Source organism: Pteronotus mesoamericanus, unplaced genomic scaffold, assembly GCF_021234165.1.
Source record: "Pteronotus mesoamericanus isolate MK-2021 breed Mesoamerican mustached bat unplaced genomic scaffold, CSHL_Meso_final contig_25, whole genome shotgun sequence".
Lineage (NCBI taxonomy): Eukaryota > Metazoa > Chordata > Mammalia > Chiroptera > Mormoopidae > Pteronotus > Pteronotus mesoamericanus.
Window position 1 is genome coordinate 32,020,852 of NW_026555105.1, and position 17,345 is coordinate 32,038,196.

General features: G+C 36.6%; 1 protein-coding gene across 2 annotated transcripts in view; it reads right to left on the bottom strand.

Moving 5' to 3' along the window:
• Nucleotides 1-782: 782 nt before the first annotated feature.
• TASP1 (taspase 1) overlaps nt 783-17,345 on the bottom strand; it is a 305,001-nt gene continuing 288,438 nt past the window's right edge. For both annotated transcript variants that reach the window (XM_054574067.1, XM_054574068.1), the window contains one exon: nt 783-1,747. In XM_054574067.1, coding sequence (XP_054430042.1) covers nt 1,655-1,747 — 93 coding nt within the window. In that variant the 3' untranslated portion in view covers nt 783-1,654. The remainder of the gene's footprint in view (nt 1,748-17,345) is intronic.

Genomic DNA, 17,345 nt, shown 5'->3' on the forward strand with positions numbered 1-17,345 from the left:
AAAGCTTTTGAAGCCAAAGGCTCCCTACCAGCCAGCCCATCTCTCACAAAGTTCCCAGCCTCATTAAGAATGAGAAACAGATACCATGGCACCAACCTGTCTACAGGACACAGTGAGACAAATGTAATTGCCTGTACAAGGAATATAAGTCAGAGACTCCCAAATCATTCATATTTACACCCACTCCATTTTGGTTGTCTTTCCTTTATAATTTGGCCATATATCGATGTCAAGTATATAATTTCATCTGGGGTTTTATCAGTTACCGCCCAGAGCCATGATTATATGGTGCAGGGAAATTCCTCCCCCTGAGCAAGTCTATCTTTAGTAGCTTCTTGATAGCCACTTCTTACACCGAAAATCAAAAGGAAAGTCTTGGTTTTCTTATGTGGCTCCAGAATCACTAAATATAACATTTAGAAGCATTTATCAAACTGCAATCTTTGAGTTTTCAACTGCCACTACAATTTTTCAAAGCAAAGCGTTCTTATTCCTTCCCATTGTTATTTTTTATCAAATTGCAACAGATATTGTAGGGATTTCTGTACTGACCATTGAATCATGTACTAAGTTTAACTTTTACCTTGCTAGTGCCCAACCTAACTGGACAAACCTAAGACTGGATTTTGAACAATGAGAATCACAGTAAGAAGGCTAAAAGTATGATTTATGGAAGTAACTTTTTACAAACAAAATAAAAATTGGCTCGTCAATCTAGGATTCAAAAGATAATTTATTAGTCTGAGAAGAGGAGTCACACACTATACCCAGTAATATGCTGCTTTTATTTTCGTGCTTTTACCTTAAAAATATATTTAAACAAGAAACAAAGATAATATTGAATTTTCCCATAAATTTTGCTTTCTTATTTACAGTGTTACATCGTAAATAACATTCTATTATACACAAATTAAGGACTGTGCATTACTGTATGTTCTCTTTACATATTCTTTCATAATACAGTACATACAGCTCGAAGCTATGCAGTATTTAAGCTTAGAAAGGCTTGAGTAAAGAAGTACAAACTTTATCAATAAGACTATTATTTAATAAGGTTCTGACCTTAATTCTTTGCTAGATTGTTTCACTGAAACCACTCTCTGTTAAAAAAAAAATGCCCCATATGAGGGATGAGAATAACAGTTTAAGTTACCACAGGATCCACTTAAACTGGTTAACAAATAAAAACACTTTATTACTTATTACTGTTATTAAATTGAGCACTATCACTGTCAAATCACTTAAACAAGTAGATTTACTCTTCAATTCAGACACATTACATCAACAGTTGGTACCTCTTTATGAAATAAAAAATGTTTCCTGCAACTTCAGGTTTGACTTGTAAACAGTTAAAGCACACATTTTGTAAATATGATTTAATCATTCCTGGTCTTAAGTTTACACAATAGGGAGAAGTTTCTGTTTCATCAAGGGAAAAGCAAGCATGCACGCACACACACGCATTCAGTCCCACTCACCCACAAAGGCCCGCGTGTCACTAAGCAATAACTACAGCAGCGCTAGTGTCGCCAGCGGTGCACAAGGCTGCAATAGGACTTATGAAATGAAGACAATAAAACATCCAACTTCGTTAAAAACACCAGAAAGTTCAGGTTCTGAAATGCCTCAGGTGCTTCATGCTCATTCTGAAGGTTCAGTTCACTGGGCTCTCCAAGCGGCAAACCCCACCTTCGATTGCCACGGACTGTCCTGCCACTGCACCAGGAGGAAGTCTGGAAATGTGAGTCTGCAGAGAGGGAGAGAGGAGAACATTAGAAGTGCCTGCTGCGTTCCCTCATGTGTGACAAAGGGGGAGGCAACACCACAGTGTCATGGCTTCTCTTGCTTCTGAGCATCTACAGACTGCGGTGGTGGTCCCTTTTAGGTATAGAGAAATCCTGCCTGCTCAGGTCCTCAGGGAATGTTTTCTGAGCATCTCTACATCTAAGCATAGCACTAGCAACTGGAGATACATAGTGACCAAGATGGTCAAGGTCCCTGACAGTGCAGAACTTAAAATTTAGTCATGTTCAGAATAGCAGTGGTTTTAATGCCAACACTATTGATCATGTTCCAGTTCTCTGAAAGCTAATAATTTACATACATTTTGTCCTCTGAACATTCGAAGCAGCTAAGGATACCTGGTTCACGTTTATATTTACAATTTATTCCGTAAAAGATTTGAATAACTTACAAAAATTCAGGTAATTCAATGACCTAAAGTAAGTGAGGCAATGAGCAAACAGAAAAATAAGGTGGAGAATGGCATGAGGTTAACACTCAAATTCTAGCCGAAAGGATCACAACAAACCAACTGCTCAGAGAACGACTCCTCCTAGGATGGAGGCCAGGGAGCCATTTCTTTTGTAGGGCTTCATATACAGTAGGTACTATGTACAGTGGATCAGTTGTACAACACTGAGCTTTGTACAGCTGAGTGTTACATTACTCAAAGAAGGCTGGCCCTGAGTGGAAGACAGTAAGCTGTTGCACAAGGGGTCAGGATGTCAGCATCCAGAAATTCCTTGTTTGATGGTCCTGTTTAATCCAGGGATAGATAAGTATGAGGAGTTTCTAAGAAGAACAGAGGGATTGCATATCCTATAGGTAATCCTCTCTAATTGTTTCTCTAAACAAGATTTTCCTGGGAACTGAAATAAGATGAGTTCAAGCCAAGGGTGGGTTGTTAGATGCAGCTGGTGAGGTAGCCAAGCTTCAGGTGGGGCTGACATCCTTGCATGCAACCAAATATGAAGCAAGCATACGTTTTATACAGGTAAGGTAGGTGGTTTGTAGTTGAGGGTGGGCACTATTCTCAAGTCTCACTGTAAAAGTCCCATTAGAGTAGTTGACATAGGTCAACAATTTGGAAAAGTCTGGAGAACAGGAAATGTTCTTTGGGTACTTAGTTTTCTGTGGACAAGGCAGGAAACAACCTGTAACCTTCAGGGGTGAGGTCCATTGCCCTTTGGGGTGGAGAGCTGGATGAGGCAATCTCTGTGGTATTTCCTGGGATGCAAGTATCAGTGAGTTCACTCACCAGGTTCATGTTTATGGGAACTATGTCACAGAACCTGGCCTTATCACATCTGAGGGCCAGACTTGGGTCTCACCACAGTAAAACAAACTTGTGACTATTATGTCTCTTGTGGTGCCTCATTAACCCTTTGGGAGAAGTTAGAAGAGGGTATGTTGTTTGATTCTGCTACCAAACAGCCCTTGTCACATTAGGCACAAAATGCTTAAATCCCACAATTCCCAGGGCTCTGTACTGATGGGGCCACTTTTATTCTTTCAGAACTTTATTAACATGAAGTGAAAGAGAACTGTTTGCCTAGGCATCATTCATCAATTTTTTAAAAGTTTCTCTGTTTGTTCTTTTTTTAAAGATCCCTGACAGGGTAGAAAGCCCCTCAGTCAGTTTTATCCCTGATCTCATCCTCTTCAGCCATGAGCACAGGCAGTTATAATAGGGGTCAAGAACAAAGCAGAATCACTGTTGAAAACAGTATGGCAGTTTCTCAGAAAATTAAACATAGAATTATCATATGATACAACATTTCCACTTCTGAGTATAAGCCCAAAACAAGTGAAAGACGGGACTCAAAAAAATGTTTATACACAAATGTCCACAGCAGCATTATACACAATAGCCAAAAGGTGGAAGCAACCCAAATGTCCATCAATATATGAAGAGATAAACAAAATGTGTAACACGCTTACAATGGAATATTATCCAGCTTGATAAAGGAGTAACAATCTGACACAAGTGATAATATAGATAAACTTTGAGGACGTTATGCTAAATGAAATAAACAACACAAAAGGACAAACATTGTATGATTCCACTTATATGAGGTACCAGAAATAGTCAAATCCAAAGAGGCAGAAAGTACAACATCCACCCATCTCCATTTAGTAAATGTACTAAATGCCACTGAACTGTACAGTCAAAAATGGTTAAAATGGTAAAGTCTTGTAAATTTTGTCACAATTTTTTAAAAAAGTAATAAAAGAAGCCTCAACAAATTCAAAAAAAATGAAATCATATCAAGCATCCTTTTGGGTCACAATGGCTTGAAACTAGAAACCAGCTTCAAGGAAAAAAAGCTCAAAAACATGGAGGCTGAATAACATGGTATTAAATAGTGAATGAGTTAACAATGAGATCAAGGAAAAAAATAAAAAAAGTACCTGGAAACACATGAAAAGGAACACATAACAACCTAAAAACCTATGGGACACAGAGAAAGCAGTCCTGAGGGGGAAGTTCATAGCAAAACAGGCCTACCTAAAGAAAATAGAAAAACCTCAAATAAACAACCTAACCCTACATCTAAAAGAACTAGAACAAGCAGAAGGAAGGAAATAATCAAGATCAGAGCAGAATTCAATGACAGAGAGACTAAGGAAAAAAAAATTCAAAAGATCAGTGAATCTAGGAGCTGGTTCTTTAAAAAGATAAATAAAATTGACAAACCTTTAGCCAGACTTATCAGGAAAAAGAGAGAGAGAGGACCCAAGTAAATAAAATCAGAAATGAAAGAGAAGTAGTAACAACTGGTATCAGAAATAACATGAATGATAAGAAATTACTATGAACAATGATATGCCAAGAAATTGGACAACTTGCGTGAAATGGATAAACTTCTAAAAACATACAATCTTCCAAAACTGAATCAGGAAGAAGCAGAAAACCTGAATAGACTGATAACACCAGCGAAATCGAAGCAGTAATCAAAATACTGCTGAGACACAAAAGCCCTGGACCAGATGGTTTCACTGGCAAATTTTACCAAATATTCAAAGAAGACTGAACAACTATCCTTCTCGAACTATTCCAAAAAATTCAAGAATCAGGAAGACTCCCAACTTTTCTTTTTTTTAATGAGGCCACTATTATCCTAATCCCAAAACCAGGTAAAGAAACAAATAAAGAAAATTACAGATCAGTATCTCTGATGAACGTACATGCTAAATTTTCAACAAAATATTGGCAAACCAGATCCAGCAATACATTAAATAGATCACACACCAGGATCAAGTGGGACTTATTCCAGGGATGCAAGGATGTACAATATGCACAATCAATAAATGTAAAACACCACATAAACAAAATGAAGGACAAAAATCACATGGTCATATTAATATATGCTGAAACAAGCATTTGATAAAATCCAGCACAAGTTTATAGTAAAAACCCTCAGCAAAGTGGAATAGAGGGAACATGCTTCAACATCATGAAGGCCATATACAAAAAACCTACTGCCAACATCATACTCGATGGGCAAAAACTAAAAGCATTTCCCTTAAGATCAGGAACAAGACAAGGGTGTCCATTCTTACTACTGCTATTCAACACAGTACTGGAACTTCTAGCCATAGTGATCAGACAAGAAGAAGAAAAAATAAAAGGCATCCAAATTGGAAAGGAGGAAGTAAAACTGTCATTATTTGCAGACAATGATAGTGTACACTAAAAAACCCTACCGACTCCACCAAAAAACTACTCAACCTACTAAGTGAATTTGGTAAAGCAGCCGGATACAAAGTCAGTATCCAGAAATTGATGGCATTTTTATTGATTACATTGATGTAATCAATGTCATCAATTGATGACACTTGATGATTAACAATGAACTATCAGAAGTAGAAACTAAAAAATAAATCCCATTTACCGTAGCAACAACAAAAAAATAAAATACCTAGAAATAAATTTTACCAAGGAGGTAATGGACCTGTACTCAGAAAACCATAGAACACTGAAAAAAGAAATTGAGAAAAATATAAATAAATGTAAGTACATACTGTGTTCATGATTTGAAACTATTAACATCATTAAAATATCCATACTACCCAAAGCAGTCTACAAATTCAAAGTAATTCCCATTAAAATACCAATGGCATATTTCACAGATCTAGAACAAATACTCCAAAAATTTATATGGAACTAAGAAAGACCCTGAATAGCCGCAGCAACCTTGAGAAAGAAGAGCAAAGTTGAAGGGATCACAATGCCTGATATCAAACTATACTATATGGCCACTGTAATTAAAACAGTCTGGTACTGGCATAAGAACAGACAAATAGATCAATGGAATAGAATAGAGAGTCCAGAAAGAAACCCATGTATCTATGGTCAATTAATATTTGACAAAGAGGGCATGAGCACACAATGGAGTAAAAATAGTCTTTTCAATAAATGGTGTTGGTAGAACTGGACTGGTACTTGCAAAAAATGAAACTAGACCACCAACTTATACCATACACTACAATAAACTCAAAATGGATAAAGAACTTAAAAGCCATGATACCATAAAAATCCTAGCAGAAAACATAGTAAAATTTCAGATATTTCACACAGCAGTATTTTTGCTGATGTATCTCCTAGGGCAAGGGATATAAAGGAAAGAATAAACAAACGGAATTACATCAAATTAAAAAACTTCTGCACAGCTACAAAAACCATCATCAAAATGAAAAGGGAACCGACTGTATGGGAGAACATATTTGCCAATGATACACTGGACAAAGGTTTAATCTCCAAAGTATATAAAGAACTCATATGACTCAACACCAGGAAGACAAACAATCCAATTAAAAAATGCACAAAGGACATGAACAGAAACTTCTCCAAGGAGGACATACAGAGGGTCCATAGACATATGAAGAGATGCTCAGCATCACTAGCCATCAGAGAGATGCAAATTAAAACCACAATGAGATATTACTTCACACCTGCCAAAACTGCAATCATTAATAAATCAACAAACAACAAGTGGTGGCGAGGTTGTGGAGAAAAGGGAACTTTAGAGCACTGTTGGTGGGAATGCAGGCTGGTGCAGTCACTGTGGAAAACAGTATGGAATTCCCTCAAAAAACTAAAAATGAACTACCTTTTTACTCAGTGATTCCACTTCTGGAGATATACACTAAGAACCCTGAAACATCAATTTAAAAGAACTTATGCACCACTATGTTCATAGCAGTGTTATTTACAGTAGCCAAGAGCTGGAAACAGCCTAAGTGCCCATCAGTAGATGAGAGGATTAAAAAACTGTGGTACATTTACAAAATGGAATGCTATGCAGCAGAGAAAAAAGAAGGAACTGCTACCTTTTGTGACAGCATGGAATGGACCGGAGACTATCATGCTAAGTGAATTAAGCCTGTTGGTGAAAGACAAATACCATATTATCTCACTTCGAAGAGGAATCTAATGAACAAAATAAACTAATGAGCAAAACAGAACCAGGGGCTTGGAAACAAGGAACAGACTGATAGCTGTAAGAGGGGAGGAGTGAGGTGGAGACTGTTTGAATGAAGGTGAAGGGTGTAGTCAAGGAATATACATATGAAGGACCCATGGACACGGACAATGCAGTGGGGATTGACTATGGAAGTGGGAGGCAGGCAAGGTGGAGGGGGGCAAAAGGGGAAATAATTGGAACAACTTTAACAGCGTAACATCAAAGATCTGAAAAGTTTTGCTTCCAAAGAGAAAGTTCACTACTTTCCATCTAATTCAAAACCAATTCAGAAGAATATTAAAGTGACTTCATATTGACATAAAAAGTAAATTAAAAAAACTAGTAAAGCAGAATTGACACTTTCCTACCTGGTTCAGAATAGTTCTCCATAAGATGCCATTTAGAGAAGGGGTTAGCTAGGAATGAAATCATTATGCAGACCCCATAGGATAAATATTAACACCATCAGGTTCTGTTCATAAATAAGTTGCAATTTTCCAATCACATTAGTTAAAATATCTGTCCCTAAAATAAAAGCTCACAGGAAAATCTATCCTCATGTTTTCCAAAGATTCAGGAAGAATCCAGGCATCAGAGGAACAGAGAATAAATTGTTAAAAGATCAAAGAGTGGCCCTATGTTCAAGAAGATGGCCTGCAACTTGACCAGAGGGATGTCATTCTTAAACCAATTGATTTCCTGCTGACCATGGAAAAGACCTAGAACTAGAAGGAAGAAATTCATGTCCCATGAACCAGGGGACATGACAGTAGTCTCTTGAAATTTACAAAAACACAGAAGGCCAATTTAAACTTATCTCTAACACTCCCACCCCCACTAAGTTTATGATTGAAGAACATCTAAATAAACTGAACTAAATCACAACGTGTCAAGGAGAGTTAGGAAGGAAAAGAAAAAGGGATTGAAAATGATGACAGTGGTCTTGAGATATTAACAGTATATGGGCAAAATACTTAAAAAATACATTGAGATTTGTATAAATAGAGCTGTTTACACAATGTTTAACTAGACACACTAGTTTAACAAGACAAACTAGTTGTTAGAATCACTTCTCAGGATTACCCCTTTCCTAAACTGTCAATGTGATTCCAAAACACATTGGCATGATCTTGGTGTTGAGAGGAATAAAATGGCTAACCATTCAAACGTCACTACTTCACCAGTTTCATCCATCAACATGATCTTCTGACTCATCAAAAACTAAGTGACCTTGGTGTGAAAAAGTTTGAGCAAGATGTATTTGAAGCTTTCTATGGAGATTTCAATGGCACATCAAATTATATTATAAACAGGGGAAGCTGTATAACAGAGTATTTTATATGAGTGTTTATCTTTCAAAGTTCTTTTAGAGAAGTGGGTTTGAATTGCTCTGAAGGCTAAAAATAGACCGCTTTCTACAATGAACTTGTATGTCAGCATTTAAAAGTGTGATAAAGTATTTCATATTCTCAAGACCTGTGCAGATTCTAGGGTATCTTAAAAGCATAAGGACTTACTTTATGTTTTTAAATTGAATTTATTAGGATGACATTCGTTAATAAAATTATATTGATTTCAGGTATACAATTCTAGAATACATCATTTGTATATTGTATTGTTTTTAAAAGCTGTCTTTAACCCAATTAAATAACAATGTACTTTAACTGAACTTTAGAACTAGTAATAAAACATGAAAATGACAGATGAAAAGGCAGCAGATCGATCCATTTTGGTTAACCTTCCTCCATTTCTTGCTGCAAGCCCCATTCATATACTGCTATAACCATATTTTCAGGTCTCTAATATCCTTTTCTGGTTCTTTCTCAAGGAAACATCTCTTTGACTCTGATTCTAGCTCCTAGAGCACTCATCTGAGCATGTAATGTAACTGTCTTGATTTGAGTTTTTAGGTGTCTGTAATTGAATGTCAGTTGAAGGAAGAAGCTTGTTATACACACACCTATGTATTTCCTGAACCTGTCATAGTTCTTGACAGAAAACGCACACTCTAGAAATGCTCAATAAGTGGATATGACAAAAATATACCTTCCAAAGGCTATGTTTCTGAACACACAAAGAATCTCAAGTGTTTTAGCTAATGTGACCAATCAGTTTGGTTAAAAAGGTGAGTAAACTAGTTTGTGATAGCAAAGATTTTTTTCTTTTTTAAGATTTAAAAAAAAAGTATAGATTGAATGGAAGAAGATATTCACAAATGATACATCTGATAAGGGGTTAATATAAAAAATTTATTAAAAACTCACACAACCCAGCACCAAGAAGAAAAGCAATCCAATTTAAAAAAATGGGCAGAGGACTGAAATAGACACTTCCAGAGAAGACATACAGATGGCCAATAGATGTATGAAAAGATGCTCAACATCACTAATCATGCAAATTAAATGCAAATTAAAACCACCATGAAATATTATCTCATCTCTGTCAGAATGGCTATCATCAATAAATCAACAACTAACAAGTGTCAGTGAGGATGTAGGGAAAAGAGAACCCTTGTGCATTGTTGGTGGGAAAGTAGATTGATGGAATCACTGTGGAAAACAGTATGGAGGGTCCTTAAAAATTTTTAAATGGAACTGCTTTATGACCCAGCAATTCCAGTCTGGGTATATATCCAAGGAAACCCAAAACACTAATTCAAAATGCATAGAGGATATATGCACCTCTATGTTCACTGCAGTATTATTCACTGCACTGTGAAAGCAACCAAGTACCTATCAACAGACAACTGGATAAAGAAATTGTTGTACATATATAGGTGGAATATTACTCAGCTGTAAGAAATGAAATCTTACCAATTTCAACAGCATGGAAGAACCTAGAGGGTATTGTGCTAAATAATTCAGACAGAGAAAGACATATACCATATAATTTCACTTATTATGTGGAATCTAAAGAACAAAATAAACAAAACTGAAATAGACTCAAGGATACAGAGAACAGACTGATGGTTGTCAGAGGGGAAGGGCCTTGGAGTACTGGGTTAAAAAGGTAAAGGGATTAAGAAGTATAACGGTAGTTACAAAATAGTCACAGGGATGTAAATAAAGTACAGCACAGGGAATAAAGTCAATGATATTGTAGTAACTATGTATAGTGCCAGGTGGGTACCTGAAATATTCAGGAGGAGCACTTTGTGAAGCATATAATTGTCTAACTACTATGCTATACATCTGAAATTAATATAATATTGAATATAAACTGTAATTGAAAAATAAAATTAAAAAAAAAAGTATAGACTGACTAAATTTTCCCACTTTCCAAATGACTGTATTGTTAGAATGGAGGTGGAACTTTAGATTTCTCAAGTGTTAAGAGCTCCATACTAGTGGAACCCAATGGCCTGATACTTAAATTCCCTACTTTCTTGCTAATTCCCTGAATAGCACAGGCAGATCCTTGAGGTTAACACTCCTTGAAGAATTTTCAACTTACAAATTAAAGTGACTATTCAAAGCCAATATTGTTAGGGCTATATCTTTTGTAAAACCAAATATATAATAACATATTTATCCTTAAGATTTTAAAATGAGGAAGTTAAAAAATTAATATAGAAATTATATAATTGCATGATGTTTTAATCACAATCTAGGTAGTAGCTGAAACTTCCTATCATTCATACTTATGTCTTTAAATCTTTTAAGACCACCTTAGTTACTGCTCTTTTTGTGGTTTTTAGGGAAAGTACAAGCACACAATTTAATTTTAAAAGTCTCAAAGCCTTTATTTAGTGGTTGTATTTTAATTCATTTTCCCGCTCTAAGGAGAGTTGCTTGAGATCTGCCACAAGAGTCAAGAAAAGATTCTCTTAAACAAGTTATTATCCTCCTTTGGTAGGGTCAGGAAAATAAAATCCAGACAAATACAGTCCAAAAAAAGCTTCTGGAAATATTTTATTCATTGGTCTCAATAGTTCCAAAGGTTTAGCTTTCCAGTTTTATTTTTTACTATTTTTAAATCTTTTTAGATTATTTAAAAATTCATTTTTCAGTTATAGTTGATGTACAATATTTTATTAGTTTCAGATGTACAACATAGTAATTAGACATTTATAGATCTTACAAAGTGATAGTCCATATAACTCTAGTACTCAGTGCCATACATAGTTATTGCAACATTATTCACTATATTCTCTTTGCTGTACTTTGCATCACCATGGTTTCCTATTTTTAAAAAATAGAGCGTGAAGCAAGATGATACTACAGTCAAAGCAATACATGCATTTACAAATAGAACAAAGGACACTGGAAAAGCACTTCTACATACAGAGTCCTAAAAAAATAGCATTTCAAAAATAGAGCACAGCCAGGAGCTAAAAAAGTACATGCAGCATACAACATATTTATGTCTAGTTTTAAAATTCATTTACAGAGGCAGTTTATCATAATGGCTATGTGCTTGGTTCAGAACAATAAACCTCCAAAAGCAGCCCATCACTTTCCCCCTCATCATTTTTTTTTTTTTAAAGAGAGTTAATAAGATATTAAAGAGGGAGGCATGGTTTGTGGAAAAAATGGATGGAAAGAGGAGGTATGGCATCTTATTCATTCATATTGGCCAAAGGCCAATTCTATGTTAAAAAAGAGAAAACATAAAAGAGGTAGAAATAAAATAATTCTAAGAACTACTCTTAAACTGCCAATGCAAAAGAAACTATGTATCTGGCTGGACTGATCTACTAGCTCTGCTTTGGATGACTAACCTGTAAGCTTATCCACTTTTAAACCAAATACAGTACCTGTAGGATGAGTTATCAACTTTTGGTTGACACAAAATAAGTATTACTGTCAGTTAATAAGGAAAGTTTGCTCAAGATCAATCAGACTACTTAGCAGAAAGTTCTCTTATACAAAGATAGTTGGGTGTTAAGATACTGCATTAGCTGGCTAGGGCTTCCATAACAAATACCTCAGGCTGGTTGGTTAAATAACAAAAATTTATTTTCTCACAGCTTTGGATACTGAAGTCCAAGAATCAGGGTATCAGTACTCAGTACATTTGCTTTCTTCTGAGGCCTCTCTCCTTGGCTTGCAGATTGATTGCTTTTTCTCTATGTGAGAGCATTCCTGGTGTCTCTTCCTCTTCTTGTAAGGACATAGTCCTTCTGGATTAGGGCCCCATTCATATGACCTCATGTATCTTCATCACCTTTCTAGAGGCCCATCTCCAAATTCAGTCACAATTGCGGGTTAAGGCTTCAAGATATGAATTTGGGGTAAAATAGTTCATTTCAGAAGTTATATAATGGTGATCTTAAAATGATACGAGGTAAAATCCAACAATACCCTATACATTTTGGTCGCCATTAATTCTCTGAGCTGAAACCCCTTGCTGCCCACTTTGCTAGGACTCTCACCCTCCACTTGCTCCTGTTGTTCCTTAGCCACACAGCACACTCCTGCCTCAAGGCCACTTACATGAGCTGTCCTCATCCAGGGAGCTCTTCCTTCCATTCAGTGTGTGTCTGGCTCACTTTTTCACCTCTGTCAGATCTTTACTCAAAAGCCACCTTCTGGGTAGGTTTACACAGTCCACTCACCTGAATTTCACTACCACAGTTCTCTCTGCCTCAGCGTTTCATATATCCTTACCACTATCTAGTCATCCATCTCTTTTGCATCTTTATCTTATTCATTTCTTGTGTCCCTGATATGCACAAAAGCTCCACAAGGGCAGGAAGTTTCATCTGCTTACTGTTTTTCCTCAGTACCTAAAAGATAGCCTGGAACATGTTACGGACTCAGTATATTCATTAAATGATTTAAAAAAAAATAAGGGCTGGAAAGTGAAAGAGAACAAACTGCGAATTGCATATTTTATATTTCTTAATTTTTTAGTTTTTGATTATAGTTTATAAATTTATTAAGAGATTTGTAAAAATTAAGCAATCAAAATGATACTGAAGTTATGGACCTTAAAACTCTAAAAAATAAAAAAAAGCCTACCTATTTCCCATGACTGACACAGACATTCTGACATAGAATCTGACTTCGGTTCGTTTCTCCTACACAACAGCTGCACACATACTATCCTCTCTGAGAAAGAGATCATCAGAGACATCAGCAACCTAGATAGTGGTCACATGAGGGCTGTGTGGCTTGTGTGTCTGTTGTGCTATGCTGCATTAACGAAATTCTGACAAATTCAGCCCAAGAAGGAACATGGAGGACTCCGAGGCAATTTTGCACGGGTATTTATTTCCCCTTCTGGAAAGCAGGACACCAGCCTAGTGAGACATGGTGCCTCTAGCTCAATGTCACAACATTATCACAATGTCACAAGAGGCAGACATTCCTTTTCCCTTCTCCTGTTAATTCTGCCTTAGTTTTCAAATTGTTGAGTCCTAGGTAACATGTTTTTTTTAATCTACTAACAGTGTCACATGAACTTTCTTAGTATAACATGGAATAATGTATATGTTTTATAGAATAAAGCTTATCTGCTGTACTAATCACTGTGCTACTCAGGGATGTAAATTTGGTACTGTGAGGTGGCACTGAGGGGTAAACACATCTTATGTCCTTACATAGTGAATTCTTACCTGATGTGATAATAGTCACTCTCATTTTCTTTTACTGGCACGTACGTGATAGACCTTAAATGACCCACTCTGGAGAAAAGGGATGAGAAAGTGTGTCTGGTTGGTTTTTATTGCTTTGTTTCTATTATAGGCTTTTTTCTTTTTTCGTTAATGAGTTGAGTCAGGAGACACCACCACCCCTACCCTCACTGCCCCATCCTTTTCCCAGAAGTTCCCGGCCCATTGCTTTCAAGCGTTGTCTCTCAAGGAGACACAACTTGTGAATAAGTACATTCTGAGCATTCGTTGTGTACAACATTGAACCTTGGAATGCAGTTTACTGCTCTAAATATAGTTGGATCTTCAGACTTCATCCTGAAAACAGATGTACTCAACTAGATGACAGTTTCACATGAACCCGCTTAACACAGTTCAGAATAATGTGTCTGTTTTACAGACTAAAACCTCATTTAACTACAAGTCAAGAGATCTGGGTGCTCACTTCCTAAGCCTGTGTGATGCCAGGCAAATCAGGGAAGATCTCAGAGCTGTAAACTGAGGACTCTGGGTTAGATAGTTTCTAGAGCAGCCTCTCCAAGTTTCAACATTCTTTGATGCTGATTTCATGTAGTTTTGTATACATAACAGTGTTAATGAATCAAAAAATAAAGTACTTTACTTCTATTACTTCATTGCTTTAAACTGAAAGTAACTGGCCAGAGCGATTTGAAGATGTGATTCCTAAGTTCAACTTAACAAATCAGAAATATCAACAAAACGAGGAATTAATGCCACATGTCAGTCATTTTACTGTATGTCACCCCTACCTCGTTTTCCACATTTAAAACAAGAATGCCATAAAAGATCCATTGGCAAATTTGGACAAAATACAAAGACAGCATTATGGTAAATTACATTATTAATACTGAAACAAGACTACATAAAGAGGAAAGCTCTATTGTTTTCACATATAAATATCATGTCCAAGGAGCCTTAAAATAAGATTAAAATGCTGTCTGATGAGAACAGCATGTTGTTCCAGTCTCATGGCAAGTTTTGTGACTTCTTTTACCACACAAACAACCCCACACTTCAGAAGTAACATCAGACAGGGCTGCCCTCCTATTTTTAGCTTAAGGGCCCAGTGAAGGCATCCACATAAACATGGCAATCCCCACAGTACCTATTACACCACAACTCACATGGAGAATCATCATGAATGTTCCATTTTACTAAAGGTGATAAAAGCTCTCCACTATTTAGCAAATATTTACTCTGCACTTACTACGGGGGAACGGAAAAATGAAACACACATGGATCTTGCTCTGAAGGCAATTATGTTTTTGTAGGATGCGGAAACTAGTTCCTTGCGAAACCTTAATAAAAATACCAAGTCCCTACATTTGCATAATGCTGTAGTTTCCGTAGTGAATTTGCATCAACATCTTCAAAATACCATGTCAGGTAGAAAGATACATATCACACATACTTTTCAGATGAAAAAAAAACCAAAACCAAGACTCAAAATGGTTATGCGGTTTGCTTCTCATCACAGAGGAAGTGGAAAAACTGAGACTTGATGGAAACCTCAGGACTCCAAATTTGGGACTCTCTTTACTCCCACAAAGCCTTACCATAAAGGAAGAATTCTAAATCTAGCTCTGTTCACACACCTTTCACTACAGGAGGCTTGACTAGGCAGTTTTTCAGTGTCAAATAAGGCTGGCTCCAAAAAGCTATTACCACAAATTTTATCAACAAATTCCAGGATGATTCTGGGATTGAGAAAACTGAGTTTGAGCCTTAACTCTGCTGCTGATGGATTACAGTTTGTGGATGGGAAAATCACTAGCTCTCTGAGCTTTAGCATCTTTGTAGATAAAAATGAAAAACTTGAATTAATTATATTTAGGATTATTTCTGATCCTAACATTCTATATAGTTTTTCTTAACAAAGACCCTCTAAATATTCTTTAAATATTTTTCCCCCCAAATACCTATGTGTCTAAATTTTCCTGGAATCAGGTTACAGATTTTAAATATCCCTTCTAAGAATTAACTAAAACACCAATTGGTCCTAGAACTTTTTATCACCTTCTTCTTAGATCCAGCTTAATATTAAGAGTGGTGTTCCTAGAAGGTGGTAGGACCACCTACTGAGACCCCCTACAACAGGGTATGTGATGATGGTGTCTAGCAGGCTGGATTTTCACCCCATCCCCACCCTACCCCACTTCCCACACCCACCCCTTGGATTTGTACCTCCATCTATGCAGAAACAAAGCCTGTCCCTGGGTTACTTCTTAGATAAGTAGGTAGGCAGGCAGGGAGAAAGGTTGGTAAGTATACCATGCATATTATATGAAAATACGTATCAGATACCATAATGCTAATGGTACATACTGAGGTTGTAGAGACCTCTTATATTCTTCACTCTGACTTCTAAATTTTCTTTACTCTTTCAAATATCTTCAGTAAAACATATTATTTTTGTATTAGAAATTGATTTTTAAAAATAATAAAAAAATAAATTAGTAATATGCCATTTCATGTATTCCATACAATCATAATTGTAAAACGAAAATCACAGTTGCAAAAACAGAATGGATATACCAAAATGTCAACAGTAGTTAATGTGGGATAGCTCACTACATTCCAGAAGGATTCATTCAGAGCCCCGATTAAATTTTTTTCTGTCATTTTCCTGTATTTTCTTAATTATGTAGCAGGGTGATTTAGTGAGTGTGTACTGCAGCAACATAATCTATTGAGAACTTAATCTATGTCCTTTTCTTACTGTTCTCGACAGATTTTGAACAGCATGACTGACTGTGTTCCCACTCCTAGCATTGGTAAAAATGAATGAATAAAGTAACTGCAAAGTCCACACAGGACCCAGCAACAACATCTATCAATTTGAGAGTCTCTTCCTGAAACACCATCTTCCCTTGATTTCTAGAACCCCCCATTCACCTGGTTCTCCTTAACTCCTATGAGCATAACTTCTCAGTCTCCTTTGTAAGTTCCTCCTCATCTTCCCAACTTACACACATGGGAGTTTCCCAGGACTCAGGTCTTTTTTCTTTTGTCTATGTTCACTTTGTTGATGATCTCATCTAATCTCATAGTTTTAAAAAAGCATTGTATGGTGAGGCTCCCACATATACATCTCCAGCTTAGGCTTCTCCAGGTGACTTAGAACACTGGGACCTGGCATTCAAGTTTTCTTGAATCTTAGCTCTATGTCTTCATAGCTGTGTGACCTTAAAGAAAATATTTCTTCTCTGAGGGGGTTAATAGTAGCAGAAGGCGCTGATGAGCTAACAGAAAATTTAGCTGAGCATTGCAGACCAAGGTGCAGCTACCCCAATCCCTGCATCAAAGCTGGGGGTTTGAACCTCTGTTCTGTAAGAAGAGGCTCTGGGCCACTGGCCTCTTCTTAAGAGAACCTGGTAGGAAAGTCCTAGCATCCTGATGATTTTTGTACTGGGTGGAAATCCAAACCATCAGTTACAATCTTCTATTTGGTAAGCTGCCAGATAACATGGATTTTTACT